The 14,612-nt window shown below is 38.1% G+C and overlaps 1 protein-coding gene across 1 annotated transcript in view; it reads right to left on the minus strand.

Annotated features, from left to right (window-relative positions):
- Positions 1-1,565: 1,565 nt before the first annotated feature.
- LOC107591263 (wiskott-Aldrich syndrome protein family member 3-like) overlaps positions 1,566-14,612 on the minus strand; it is a 21,442-nt gene continuing 8,395 nt past the window's right edge. Inside the window, exons 2-8 of the mRNA XM_016280378.1 lie at positions 11,313-11,481; positions 8,087-8,221; positions 7,600-7,753; positions 6,078-6,195; positions 4,624-4,805; positions 4,287-4,541; positions 1,566-1,884 (exon numbers count right to left, since the gene is read on the minus strand). Of these exons, the coding sequence (XP_016135864.1) occupies positions 1,566-1,884; positions 4,287-4,541; positions 4,624-4,805; positions 6,078-6,195; positions 7,600-7,753; positions 8,087-8,221; positions 11,313-11,445 (1,296 nt within the window). The 5' untranslated portion in view covers positions 11,446-11,481. The remainder of the gene's footprint in view (positions 1,885-4,286; positions 4,542-4,623; positions 4,806-6,077; positions 6,196-7,599; positions 7,754-8,086; positions 8,222-11,312; positions 11,482-14,612) is intronic.

A 14,612-nucleotide genomic window follows, 5' to 3' on the forward strand; every position in this document is an offset into this window, starting at 1 on the left:
ACAGATCTCTCTTAAGTGATCAGCGGTGTCCTGTTGCATTAATTGTTTAGGTATTAAAAGCAGGGAATGTGTTGTATTAGTTATATCCATTGCTTCTGCATTCTAAGTCTTGCATTCAATGACGACACACACAAACCAGGGTGAAGACGAGGGAGCTGACTTCGAGAGAAAAGCAAGCAATTTGGATGCTTAAAGAAAAGAGGAAGTCAATTAGAGCTATTGCAAAAACAAAGGGCATGAAGAAATCAAGAGCTTGGAAACCACCAGCGACATCAGCAAACAACAACGACCTGATCGGCTGAGAAAAACAACAGTAGTTGATGACAGACAAATCATAAAAGCTATGAAAATAAACCCTAAAAGTACATGTCTGTAAAATCACCAACAACCTCCAAAAAGCTGGGGTGATGCTCTGACAATCTACTGTCCACAGGATACTTTGACACAGCATTACAGAGGCTACACAGCAAAATGCAAACCTCTAACCAGCACCAAAAATGGAAAGGCAAGATTAGAGTTTGCAAAAGCCAGTAGAGTTTTGGAACGGAGTTTTATGGACAGATGAGACAATGATTAACCTTTATTTAAGTGATAGGAAAGCAAAAGTGTGGAGAAAAAGTGAACTGCAAATGTTCCCAAGCATACAACCTCATCTGTAAAGCATGGTGGAGGTGGTGTCATGGCATGGGCATGCGTGGCTGTCTCTGGAACAGACCCTCTCAATTTTAATGATAACTTAATGTATGATGACAATAGTAGAATGAATTTGGAAGGGTACCAAACCATCTTGGCTACCAATATTCAAGAAAATGTCACCAGACTCATCAGAAAGCGCTTCACATTGCATCAGGACAATGACCCAAAACACCCTGCCAGTTCAGTCAAGGAGTTTGTCAGGGCAAAGAAATGTAGTCTTAGATTTCCCAAATCAATCTCCAGATTTAAATCCGATTGAACATGAATTTCACCAGCTGAAGAGGAGACTAAAGGCAGAAACTCCCCAAAACAAGCAACAGTTGGAGTTGGCAGCCGGCAAAGGCTGGGAAAAGCATTTCAAAGGATAAGACCAAGAGTCTAGGGATGTCTATGGGTTGCAGACTCACTGCTGTGATTGCACGTAAGGGATCTGCAACAAAATAATAGTTTTTAATCTTTTACATCTGCCTTAAGTTCAACTGTCCCAATACTTATGCTCACATCAAATAGTGGGATGAACTCTAAAAGTGCTGTCCTTTTTATTTGGTAAAACGTGTGTTGAAACAGCTAATAATAAAATGTGACATTCTGTAGTTTTGTCTCATATTCATCTTTTAATCATATTTGCAAATGTCTTGACTCCACAGCAAACAGAGCAATTTTGTCTTTACTGTTCCAATACTTATGGAGGGCACTGTATATACACACACACACATTATATATATATATATATACATTATATATATCTCACACACACACACACACATACATACATACATACATATATATATAAAGATCATCTACCCATGATCAAGATCAAGATGTTTATGTTTAATAAGTGAAATGCTTATGTTCATAACCTTAACACATTACGTACCCATTCTTATAGCTGCGAGCAGGTCGCTACGGGCATCGTTCGTGGGCTGGGCCTCATTAGGCACAGAGGGCCGTTTGGGAGTGATGGATTGGGCTGCACTGGCGAGAGGGGGTGGGGCTACTGGTGGAGGAGGGGCAGCCATTGGTCCAGAGGTAGGTGGAAAGGATGGGGCATAGCCAGCGACTGCTCCCATTGGTCCTAGATGGCCTGGAGGCAGGACCAGTCCCATGGGCGGCATAGCAAAAGCAGTTTGTGCTGATGGGATAACAGCTGGTGGTGGAGGCAGTGGCCCAGAATTCATGTAATCAACACTGTCAAGAGAGGAAGGAAATTAAATCATGCTTTTTCATGTCATTCAGCATAAACTGGTGCTATATAAATTCAAAAGTAAAAGGTAAACCTGCAGAGTAAAATCATGACTGCATGTCACAAACATGTTGACCATTAGGTGGCAGAATTTGCATGTGTACTATTTGCATGTGTAATATAGAGCAGGGGGTTTCAAACTTTCTGATACCAAGGCAGGGTTATTCCACACTAGTCAACATTTGAAGCGGATCAAACCCTTTCATAAAAGTTGTCTTAAAACCTAAAAGCGTTCTTGTCTTGGGACAACTTTGATGAACTTTTTGATCCACTTCAAATGTTGACTACTATAGTTAACTAAAACTAAAACTGAAATAAAAACCATTTCATTGACACGTTTTGTTAATGTCAACTGAAATAAAATGTAAAAACTTTTTAAGCTAGTTGCCAAGGCAACATTTCTCATTTAGTTTAACTTCATGTACAAAAATAACTAAAAATCTAAATTAATAACAACTATATAGGCATATATATATATAAAAACAAAAGCTACTCAAAATGGTCAAAAACACAACAAAACGAATACAACTTTAAAACTCAAATGAAAAAAAAAATTAATAAAATTTTTTTTATATTGTTTTATTATAGAGAACATATTAACAAAAGAAAATAATTGGCTTTTATATTGAAATATTTATATTGAATATTTTATTTTATAAAATATTACTTTACATTTGACAACATATATTTATTAGATTATATATTATTATATTTATATAATTTATATAATTAAATTAATTTATATTTAGATATTTTAAAAATGTATTTTTCTAAACTACATGCAATATTTTATAAAATATTGTATTATAATATTTAAAATAATTCTGATTAATTTTGAAAAATTATATCTTATAATTTCTGAAAAGTCATTAGAAATTAAAATAGTGAAACAGTAACATTACCAAATTTGATAAATAAATAAATATCTTCAGATGTTCACACATTAATTTTCACAACCCTAAAAATACACCTTATTAAAAAATTCTCTCAAATTTTCCATGGACCCCCTACCACCCCCCTGTGGTTTAAACCCCCCTGGTATAGGGAAACTGATTTTTATGACATATCTCATGACAAGTCAATCAAGTGTGATCCAACAATCATGTTTGTAAATCTCTAAAAAAATCTGATAGACATTACAGAACTTACTTGAGCATGTTTTTCGAAACAACCAAGTTGGTTTACAACTAATCGATTAATCTAAATAAAAATGACAAACCTGTAGTCGACAGGTGGGAGGGTCACAGAGCCATTAACGGTGTTTGATGCTGGTGGAGGGGGCGGAGCCTGGTGCGGACGACCCAGTGTGCCAGAACGGTAAGCCATAGACCCTCCCCGGTAATCCTGCTCCATGCTCATGTGGCTATGAGCTGACAGGGCCGCCATACTGGGCGGAGGCCCTGAGTAAGTGTGCGCATGGCCAGCATGATTGGCCATGGAGAGATAACCATGATCTGCATGATCACCGTGAGACCTGCATGAATTATGAAGTTGATTAGATGAAACTAATCAGGTTAATTATGTGTGTGTATTTAAGTGCATGTAGGCTGTGTTACTTGTGCTCTGGGGACATGGGGCCCTCCGTTATATAGGCATATATATATATATAAAAACAAAAGCTACTCAAAATGGTCAAAAACACAACAAAACGAATACAACTTTAAAACTCAAATGAAAAAAAATTAATAAAATTTTTTTTATATTGTTTTATTATAGAGAACATATTAACAAAAGAAAATAATTGGCTTTTATATTGAAATATTTATATTGAATATTTTATTTTATAAAATATTACTTTACATTTGACAACATATATTTATTAGATTATATATTATTATATTTATATAATTTATATAATTAAATTAATTTATATTTAGATATTTTAAAAATGTATTTTTCTAAACTACATGCAATATTTTATAAAATATTGTATTATAATATTTAAAATAATTCTGATTAATTTTGAAAAATTATATCTTATAATTTCTGAAAAGTCATTAGAAATTAAAATAGTGAAACAGTAACATTACCAAATTTGATAAATAAATAAATATCTTCAGATGTTCACACATTAATTTTCACAACCCTAAAAATACACCTTATTAAAAAATTCTCTCAAATTTTCCATGGACCCCCTACCACCCCCCTGTGGTTTAAACCCCCCTGGTATAGGGAAACTGATTTTTATGACATATCTCATGACAAGTCAATCAAGTGTGATCCAACAATCATGTTTGTAAATCTCTAAAAAAATCTGATAGACATTACAGAACTTACTTGAGCATGTTTTTCGAAACAACCAAGTTGGTTTACAACTAATCGATTAATCTAAATAAAAATGACAAACCTGTAGTCGACAGGTGGGAGGGTCACAGAGCCATTAACGGTGTTTGATGCTGGTGGAGGGGGCGGAGCCTGGTGCGGACGACCCAGTGTGCCAGAACGGTAAGCCATAGACCCTCCCCGGTAATCCTGCTCCATGCTCATGTGGCTATGAGCTGACAGGGCCGCCATACTGGGCGGAGGCCCTGAGTAAGTGTGCGCATGGCCAGCATGATTGGCCATGGAGAGATAACCATGATCTGCATGATCACCGTGAGACCTGCATGAATTATGAAGTTGATTAGATGAAACTAATCAGGTTAATTATGTGTGTGTATTTAAGTGCATGTAGGCTGTGTTACTTGTGCTCTGGGGACATGGGGCCCTCCGTGGAGCCTCCTCTGTGCACAGTGTGGGAATGTCGATGGTCAGGTCTCAGTTCCTTATCGAAGGCCATCATGCTCCATTCCTGCCTGCGGTTTCTCGCTTTACGCACCTTCTTCACCTCTCTCTGCAGTGTGCCATCCACACATCGCCTCTGCTCCTGTCGCAAAGTATCAAGTGACAGAGAGATGTTTAACTATCACATATCACCTCATGAATGACTGTTATACTATGTATAACTAGGTTCAGCAAAATGCTGCATAATGGGACACAATCACAGCTAATCAGAACATATTTGATACTTAATATACATTTATGTGGAGTGCGAGGTTTGACAAAAGATACACCATACAGTATACAGTTTGATTTCACCTTACAGTACCAGTAAGTTTGGGGTTTGGGGTAAGTTTGGGGCAAGTTTTGTAAAGAAAGTCTCTTATGCTCATCAAGGCTGCATATGTTTGAAAAAAAAAAAACAGTAATGTTGTGAAATACTATTACAATTTGAATTAGCTGTTTCCTATTTAAATACATTTAAAAATGTATTTTATTCCTGTGAAGGCAAAGCTGCATTTTCAACAGCCATTAGTGTGACATGATCCAACAGAAATCATTCTAATATGCTTATTTGGTGCTCAAGAAATATTTCTTATTAATGTTAATGCTGAAAACAGTTGTGCTGCTTAATGCTTTCTTTGATTCTTCGATGAATAGAAGTTCAAAAGAACACCATTTGTTTTATATATTTTTTGTAACATAATAAATGTCTTTAGTGTCACTTTTAATCATTTAAATGCATCCTTGCTAAATAAAAGTATTCATTTCTTTAAAGGGGTCATCGGATGCAAAATTCACTTTTACATGCTGTTTGAACTGAAATGTGTCTAATGATAAAAATAAAAAAATCTGAGCCACTAAAGACGCAGTGGCTTGATTTTGATTTTAAAGGGAATGTGACCGCCAATCTACCTAAATGCGTCTATGTTCGTGCGAATCATTCGTGATACAGCTTCACCTACAGAAGAAGTGAGTATAAGGTTTTTTATTAATCTTTTGCAAATTGCCTTTCCTAATAATGTGCTAGTTAGCAAGTTCCACAACGAATGCGGCTAAAGTTAACAGTCTCTCAGAAAACTGCTCGTCACCCCACGGAAGAGAGGGACGGGGTCAGCAGAGCTCATTAGCATCAGCATAGAAACGGCTCGCTGTAAACAGGGCTGATTTTGACAGGGTTAAAAGGGTGTTGTTTTACACTACCATTTAGAAATTTTAACCAAAGTATGTTATAGACTTTTCATTAAGACCCTAAAGAATCATATCAACTTGTGGAAAATGGGCATCCGATGACCCCTTTAAAAAAAATACTGACCCCAAACTTTTGAGCGTTAGTGTAGGTGGGGAAAAAGAGAGAAAGAAAGAAAAGGTTTTCAACCTTCTGTCGTCTCTTCTCTTTCCTCTTGTCTTCTGTGTCCTGTAGCATCTTCTCCTTCCACAGGTCAAAAAAGTAGGAGGGGTCAGTGTAGAACTTCAGCCCTTCTTTATCATCATCTCTAGGACAACAAAAATAAATAAATAATAATAATAATAATAATAATAATATTTGTGGTTGATTTTTGTTATTCAAAGCTATTGTAAATTCGTTTACAATTCGTTTACCGTTCCTATTCAGAGAGCTGGTTGCTGGATTGCTTTTATGGACCTCTTCAGATGAGAAAAGGATTTTAAAAGCATCTTGGTGCATCTTTTCTGATCGCCTAATTTTCTAAAAGTGCTATTAATTGGCCATTAATCATTTATGCAAAATCGCCAACAACTTTGTAAACCGCATTCAGCCGAACAGACAGAAAAAAGCGGAGTCAGAGCGCAGCCGCTGTCCCTTGAAATATTTGCTCCACACATTCTGCATTAGATCTATTTAAGTATTCATGAGTGGCCCATATTCTCTACCTTGAGAACTAGCGCTCACATGAACTACATCTGCCAGCTTTAAGTATTCATCACTGCTCTATATTCCTTAAAGAGACTTCAGAAGAAAATACTTCAGTACATTCATCTATGTTCATGTAAATGGGTCAAATTTTTAAACGTACTTCTAATACCTATTAATATTTTGGGAAAGCATTAATACGTAATTTATTTCTGGTATGGTATTTTCTGACTAGTCTAATCTGTCGAGGCAGTAAAATAATAATATGTGAGTTTTAGCTTTGGTTTTAGGGATGAAATGAAATGCTGTATGTTGTCGTTGTTATTATTATTATTATTTATTATAATCATAAAAAAAAACATTAACAAAGTCAAATGAAATTAAATGAAAAATTAGATTATAGTACTTCACTTCTCAGACAGTTCTTGACATGACAAATGGTGAATAAACATGTTTAGTTTGGTGAAAACTATCGTTGACCAATGGCAGATTAGGGGTAACAAAACCTGACAAAACCCGATGAATGTGTCTGTTGTTGCCGTTTGTCTGCATGTGTCGGCAAGGTGTAAATTGGCCTATAAAAATAATAAACTACAAATGAATCAAATTCAATATAGTTAAAAACTTGTTTATGCATTTTTTAAAATACTGACTGAACACCAAAGTTGTAAATTTCCAACTGTAAATATATCAAAACCTAATTTTTGATTAGTAATATGCATTGCTAAGGACTTCATTTGGACAACTTTAAAGGCAATTTGCTCAGTATTTTGATTATTTTGCACCCTCAGATTCCAGATTTTCAAATAGTTGTATCTCAGCCAAATATTGTCCTATCCTAACAAACCATACATCAATGGAAAGCACATTTATTCAGCTTTCAGTTGTATATGTATAAATCCCTTATGAATGGTTTTGTGGTCCAGGGTCACATATTTATTAGAACAACTTAATAAACATATTTCCACAATATAAGTGATTTTCACATTCCGTCCCCAAAATCTGACCCAAACCTGTGTACACATACCTGTAGGGTGAGAGAATATTAAGAGGAGGTGGTTTATCACTCAAATTGTACATATCCATCACCGGGTTCGGAACGCTGTTCTTGGACACCACCTGCTGGTCCTGTATGGTAGAGCTTTTAAAAGCCTTCCTCATGTTTATGTCCTGAAGAGAGACTGCACAGGGTGAAGGAGAAAGAGAGAGATTGATTACACCTGCACTCCAGAGTGTGTAAAGTCAAGTCCAGTATTGATCTTTTAATTGAAAAAAGAGATGCGAGTGCACGCTTTGGTGTGGGTAATAGAGGAACGTAAAAAAGATGTGGGGGGCATGAAATTTGTGCATTATTTATTTTTGGTAGATTTTTGGTTTGGAGGGATACAGTGGTATTGATCTCGCACTGGAGCTAGGTAACCTCAGAGATGTGTTTCTGAGATGAATTGAGATGCTGGTGGTCACTGTGTATTGAGGAATAACCCTGAGTCCTTGTTTCCCAGAAACAGACTCACCCTCCTCAACCGCTGAGTCCAGCTGCGTGACCTTGACGGAAAGTCGGTCAATCCGATCCTGCAAAGAGTTCGCCCGCAAATAGAACATGTTTGCCTCATTGAAGAGCTCTCCGAATATGTCTTCAGCATGTTTACCTTTCAAATAAGAGAATACGGTGAAGTGAGGAAAAGAGATGAAGACGTAAAAGAGGGAATATATATTATATAATATGAATATATTTAATATATATTTCAGCTCATCTTTATTGACACTATTATCACCTTGGCAAACAAGTACACAAACTTTATATCTTATTAGGAGCAAAATTGTGTGTTGTTGTGGACACAATATGACAGCAGTGGCACAGCTGTAATCTGTGTAAACATGTACTTGAATTATTTCCACACAAATATTTACATTTATTTAACTCTCTTTAATTTATTTTGGTTTTAAAATGTAACAATTCACATGTTTATAATGTTTTTGCTTATTTAAAAAAAAAAAACTAAAGTCTAGGTGTCAAACAAAAAAACAGTATATGAAAGCAAAAATTAATGACTCACGATAAAAATACTTTTTTAATATGACACTAATTAAAAAAATGTTTGTATGACCCAATAACTAATTATAGCAAATTATAATATAATTACAACACATACACATATATATATAACCTCAACTGGGGCTATTAATAACTGTGTTAAACAAAAGCACACAGGAAAATATTTATAGGAAGGAAGAGTGTCTGTTCCTTACAAATTCCTGATTTATGACCCAGTGCGTGCGCACACACACACACACACACACACACACACACATATATATACAGTGGTGTGAAAAAGTGTTGGCCCCCTTCCTGTTTTTTTTTTTTTTTTTGCATATTTGTCACACTTAAAAGATTCAGATCATCAAACTAATTTTAATATTACACAAAGATAATGCAAGTAAATACAAAATGCAGTTTTTAAATGATTATTTATTTTATTAAGGGAAAAAAGCTGTCCAAACCTGCCTGGCCCTACGTGAAAAAGTAATTGCCCCCTAAATCTAATAACTGGTTGTGCCACTTTGCAGCAAGACCTGCAATCAAGTGTTTGCGATAACTGGCAATGAGTCTTTCACATCGCTGTGGAGGAATTTTGGCCCACTCTTCTTTGCAGAATTGTTTTAATTCAGCCACACACATCACGCACTTACACTCGTTTCCAGTATTACACCCACCAACACATGAAAAGCATGTTTCCAGACATGCACACACTATTTTTGTCACACGCACACATCGTCTACAGCTCTGCCTTCAAGTCCAATGGGCTTGTCATTTATATTTAATCCACACAGCTGCTACTGAAGGCCCTCTCCTTCTACAGGCATCCACTAAACACAGGCACAGTAAAGACACTTGAGGGGATTTCAGGGGTCAGCTGGGGAGTTATAGAACAGGTGGAAGGGAAAAAACTACAGAGGACGGATGGATGGACAAATCAGTAGCTGGATACACAGCGAGAGACTTGCCCATTCAGAGGACATGTTTTCAAGATAATGGTCTTATGTAATGCAGACGTAGGTTCCTGTGAGTCAAGAGGAATTATTATTAAGGAGATTCTCTCTAGCATCGCGAGCTGAAGATACTACTACTACTGGACCACTAAATTATAGTGCACACAGAATGGGAAAACAAACCAAATGTCTAAAATGAATAAGAAATGGATGCTTTACAGTAATGTAATGAAGTATAGTAAAAGCAACAAGATTTTTACAGAGTTTTACAGAGAGAGATTTTTAGATATTTTAGTTATTAAAATATGACTCTGCATAGACAGCAATGAAACTAAAACATTCCCAGGCCCAGAAAGGTAGTAAGGACATCGTTAAAATAGTCCATGTGACATCAGTGCTTCAACCGTAATTTTACGAAGCTACGAGAATACTTTTTGTATGCAAAGAAAACTAAAATAATGAATTTATTCAACAATTCTTCTCTTCTGGGTCACCATTCTTTGTGCACAAAAAGTAGCTATTCTTTACGGTTGAACCACTGATGTCACATGGACTATTTTAATGATGTACTTACTACCTTTCTGGGCCTTGAACGTGTCAGTTGCACTGCTATCTATGCAGGGTCTGAAATTTGAGGATTTCATCAAAAATATCTTAATTTGTGTTCTGAAGATGAACGAAGGTCTTACAGGTTTGGAATGATGTGAGTAATTAATATCAGAATTTTCATTTTTGGGTGAACTATCCCTTTAATGCAGCTAAAAGAGTTGACCACTAAGTGATCTAGCACAATGTTTGGGACAAAAGAACTGAGAAATGTCCCCAAATGTTAGCTTAAAAAACAAACAAACAAAAAAACTCCCTTTTGGGAGAAAAATTGTTCACAAAGACATTAAATAACATATTTATGCTCTTCTATCGTATATTTAGGAGCAGTAGGATTTGTTTTTATTATTAATTTATTTTTATGTTTTTATTCAGCATGAATGCTAAAATTAATTAAAAGTGACAGTAAAGACTACTAATCAAAGTACAGACTAATAATTACATTACAGACTAATAATCAAAGAATCTTGAAAAAAAAGCAGAAAAACTATTTTCAACATTGATAATAACAAGAATTGTTTCTTAAGCAGCAAATCAGCATATTAGAATGATTTCTGAAGGATCATGTGACACTGAAAACTGGAGTAATTATGCTTAAAATTCAGATTTGCATCACAGAAATAAACTACATTTGAAAATATATTGAAATAGAAAACAGTCATTTCAAATTGTAATAATATTTCACATTGTTATTGTTATTACTATATTTTTGATCAAATAAATGCAGCCTAGGTGAACGCTTCCTTCAAAAACTTTTAAAGATCTTACAGACACCAGAATGCTAGATCTATTATAAAATGTTTTGACAGAACGAGCCGTGCTGGAAGCCATTGTAAAAATGCTTATAAAGGCACGCCCTTCATTTTAGTACAGCAAGTTGCCTACTACTGCAAACAGCAAAAATTAAGTTTATGAACAAATTCTTTAGCAGAAGAATTGTTTACTCCTATACTACTATCACAAAAAAAAAGTCACTGTAATGCACAAATTAATTTTGTAATGCACTAATTTAATTTTGGATTAGGATTAGTCCTTACTAATGCTAATTAGCTTCGATCAACAATAACAGAAGTTAAAACTAAGTCCCAAATTAGCCAGGTAAACACATGTGTGTTAAAGAAAGAAAGTGACTCAGTAACTTACTGAGACTGCTGAGTTGGCGTATGATGGCAGAGAGTGTGTTGTTCATCACACACTCCAGCTCGCTGCCGATGCCCTCCGGTAGCACCCCGCGGCACAGGTGCCTGGGCTCAATGTTTCTCTTCACCAGCGGCATGACTGCTGTCCCCTATACAGCCGCAGTGCACTCTACCTGCCCAGACAAAACACAAACACTGTATTTAAAAACACACACACACGTGCACAGACTACTGCTGAGGCATGAAGGCAAGGTCCATCTATCATGTTTACTCAGTTTTCAGCTGTATTTGGATGAAGCTCATATTATATAACAGACACCCACACATTGAGAGAGAGTGAACATTCGAATGAAACTGGGACAGTTGGAGATCAAGAAAAGGGATCTGAGTTACTCGGATTTTGGTTAACCCTCTTACACTGGTCAAAACCCACAGACCTCTGACTCTGAAATCACACACCTAACATTCAACACAAATGAAGCTCAATCCATTCCAACACAAACAGAAACGCAGACTGTAACTCCCTTCACAAGCAGCCTTGGATGGAAGGATTACAAAGCATTAAGAAAAGAAGATACCGTCAAAGTAATCCTGTTCATCTTCCGAGCTGCCCAGCTGTAGATCATAGGACAACAAGAGATGCAAACTGATCATTTGCTTAAGGAAACAGATGACATTCTCACTTCTAGTCATTAGTCTACTGAATTCAAGGTACATCACTTGGTTTGCCTGACGTGTGGCAAATTAGGAAACATATCAATATTATTCCTTTCTTCTTACATTTGATTTTTTATTAACAAAATCTATATTATAAAACGGATAGTTCCAGTCCTTGATTCTGATTGGCTGAGCCACGTTCAAAGCTGTTGTAAATTACTCTACAAACATACACCTTTGTTTACGTTTGTCTGTTGCTCGGCAACAACTTTGGTGCAACCACAACTGATTCTGAGGAACTACATTGTTTGGTGGAAGAATACTGTTTTTATTAATATCATTACACTTTATTTGCTCCGTTTTATTTTGTGAAACCGCTCCGCTTCGCGTCGTACCTAACATGCCCCTTAGCTGTTATAAATTCACTGTAAACCACGGCTTCTTTGGGGCTTATTGCTTTAATAAAACATTTTAATTGATTATGGAGTTATATAATCTCCTGTTTAAATGTTAATAATTATTTGATTTCGCAGTTTTTTGAACATTATTTTCAATTTCATACTGAATACATTAGAGTCAAAACATGATCATTTCAGAATTATATACACTGCAGTTTAAACGTTTGGGGTCTCTAAGATTTTATAAAAATGTATCCTTTTTTTGTTGTTGCAGGGATGCATTGAATTTATAAAAAGTGACAATAATAACAACATCTATAATTGTTACGTATCCGGTCCATGAACTTCCGTCTGCTAGCCATCAGAGGTCACCCTTTACATTTTCATTGACTCTCGCACTACACACTGTTGCACATCACCCCGGACTACATATCCCATCATTCATTGCACTGATTGCACACAGCACTGATTGCACACAGCTGTTTCATATCACTCATTCACTATTTAACACCCAATCTCACTCCGTTCTGGCTGCCGAGTATTGTATGCGTTTATCACTCTCTTAGCGATAGCTACTCTACGGAGCCTGTTTCCCTTCGATAGCCTTAGCCTAGTCTTGCCTTGTCTGTTTCCTCGTCTTCTGATTATTGCCTGTGTACTTCGGATTACCTCTCTCGTCTTGCCCTGTTCGGATACTGTTTGCCCCTGCCTGGACCTTTGCATTGTTATTGGATAACCCCTCGTGTCAAGCCCTGGATATTGTTAGCCGCTTATCGACCACACCCGTTTTGGATTACTCTTCTGTCTTGCCCTCATTATACCTGTTTGCCACTGTTCGACCCTGCCTGTGTTTCTGACCTCTTCTGCTTTAATAAAAGCTTGGACATGGATCCGCACGTCTCACGTCTTGTCAGCCTCGTTACAGAATACTCGGCCACACAAGGATCCAGCAGCTGTTCAAGTGGACATTGGCCAGGTATGGACACGGCAAGAATTTTATTAGCCCTTAAACAGGGTCCACGATCATTGGAGAACCATATTCAAGAGTTTTTAGCCATCGCTCACTATTCTGATTTACCAGACTGTGTACTGATAGTGTTTTTCTGCGATGGCATAAATCAACACCTGTGAATCCTCGTCCTGCCTTGTCTCGGCTATGGAGGCCGTCTGTGAACCCTCTGCCCGTCCTGTCATGGTCATAGAGGCCGTTTGCGAACTCCCTGCTCGTCCTGTCACAGCTATAGAGGCCGTTTGCGAACTCCCTGTCTTTGTTGACTGTCGGATCTTTGTTTACTGCTGTGCTCCCAGAGGCCATGGTATCTGCTGCAGTCTCTTCAGAGGTGGCGGCGTATGCTGCAGAACCTCCCGAAACGGCGGTGCTCGCTTCAGCTCCTTGCGTGGTGGTGGCGCCCAGCAACGCACTTTTAGCCTGTCCTGTTCCGGCCAAGGAGGCCGTCTATGAACTCTCTGTCTGTCCTGTTCCGGCCAAGGAGGCCGTTTGGGAACTCTTTGTCTGTCCTGTCACGGCTATAGAGGCCGTTTGCGAACTCCCTGCTTGTCCGGTCACGGCTATGGAGGCCGTCGGTGAACTCTCTGTCTGTCCTGTCACGGCTAAGGAGGCACCTGTGAATCCTCGTCCTGCCTTGTCTCGGCTATGGAGGCCGTCTGTGAACCCTCTGCCCGTCCTGTCATGGTCATAGAGGCCGTTTGCGAACTCCCTGCTCGTCCTGTCACAGCTATAGAGGCCGTTTGCGAACTCCCTGCTCATCCTGTCACGGCTATGGAGGCCGTCGGGGAATCCTCATCCGGTCCTGTCACGGCTATGGAGGCCGTTTGTGAATTCTTTGCATGCTTGGTGTCGACCAAGGAGGTCGTTTGTGAACTTTTGTCCTGTCCCGACCCAGCCAAGGAGGCTGCCTCTGAACACTCAGCCTTGTCTGTTAACCCCAATGTTCTGTCTGTGTTGTCGGTCTCTGCTCTTTCGTTATTACAGTCTCCGCCATGGTCTCCTGATCGGTGTGGTTCACCGGGGGGGTTCCCTGTTCCTTCTGCTCCGCCTTGGTGGTCTATCTGGCTCTGGTGGTGCTCCGCCGTGGTGGTCCTCCGCTCCGCCGTGGGGGTCCTCCGCTCCGCTGTGGTGGTTCTCTGCCCCGTCGTGGTGGTCTACTGTCTGGCTCTGGTGGTCCTTTGCTCCGCCGTGGTGGTCCTCTGCTCCGCTGTGGTGGTCCTCTGCTCCGCCGTGGTGGTCT

The sequence above is a fragment of the Sinocyclocheilus grahami genome, unplaced genomic scaffold (assembly GCF_001515645.1).
Source record: "Sinocyclocheilus grahami isolate Dianchi unplaced genomic scaffold, SAMN03320097.WGS_v1.1 scaffold139.1, whole genome shotgun sequence".
Lineage (NCBI taxonomy): Eukaryota > Metazoa > Chordata > Actinopteri > Cypriniformes > Cyprinidae > Sinocyclocheilus > Sinocyclocheilus grahami.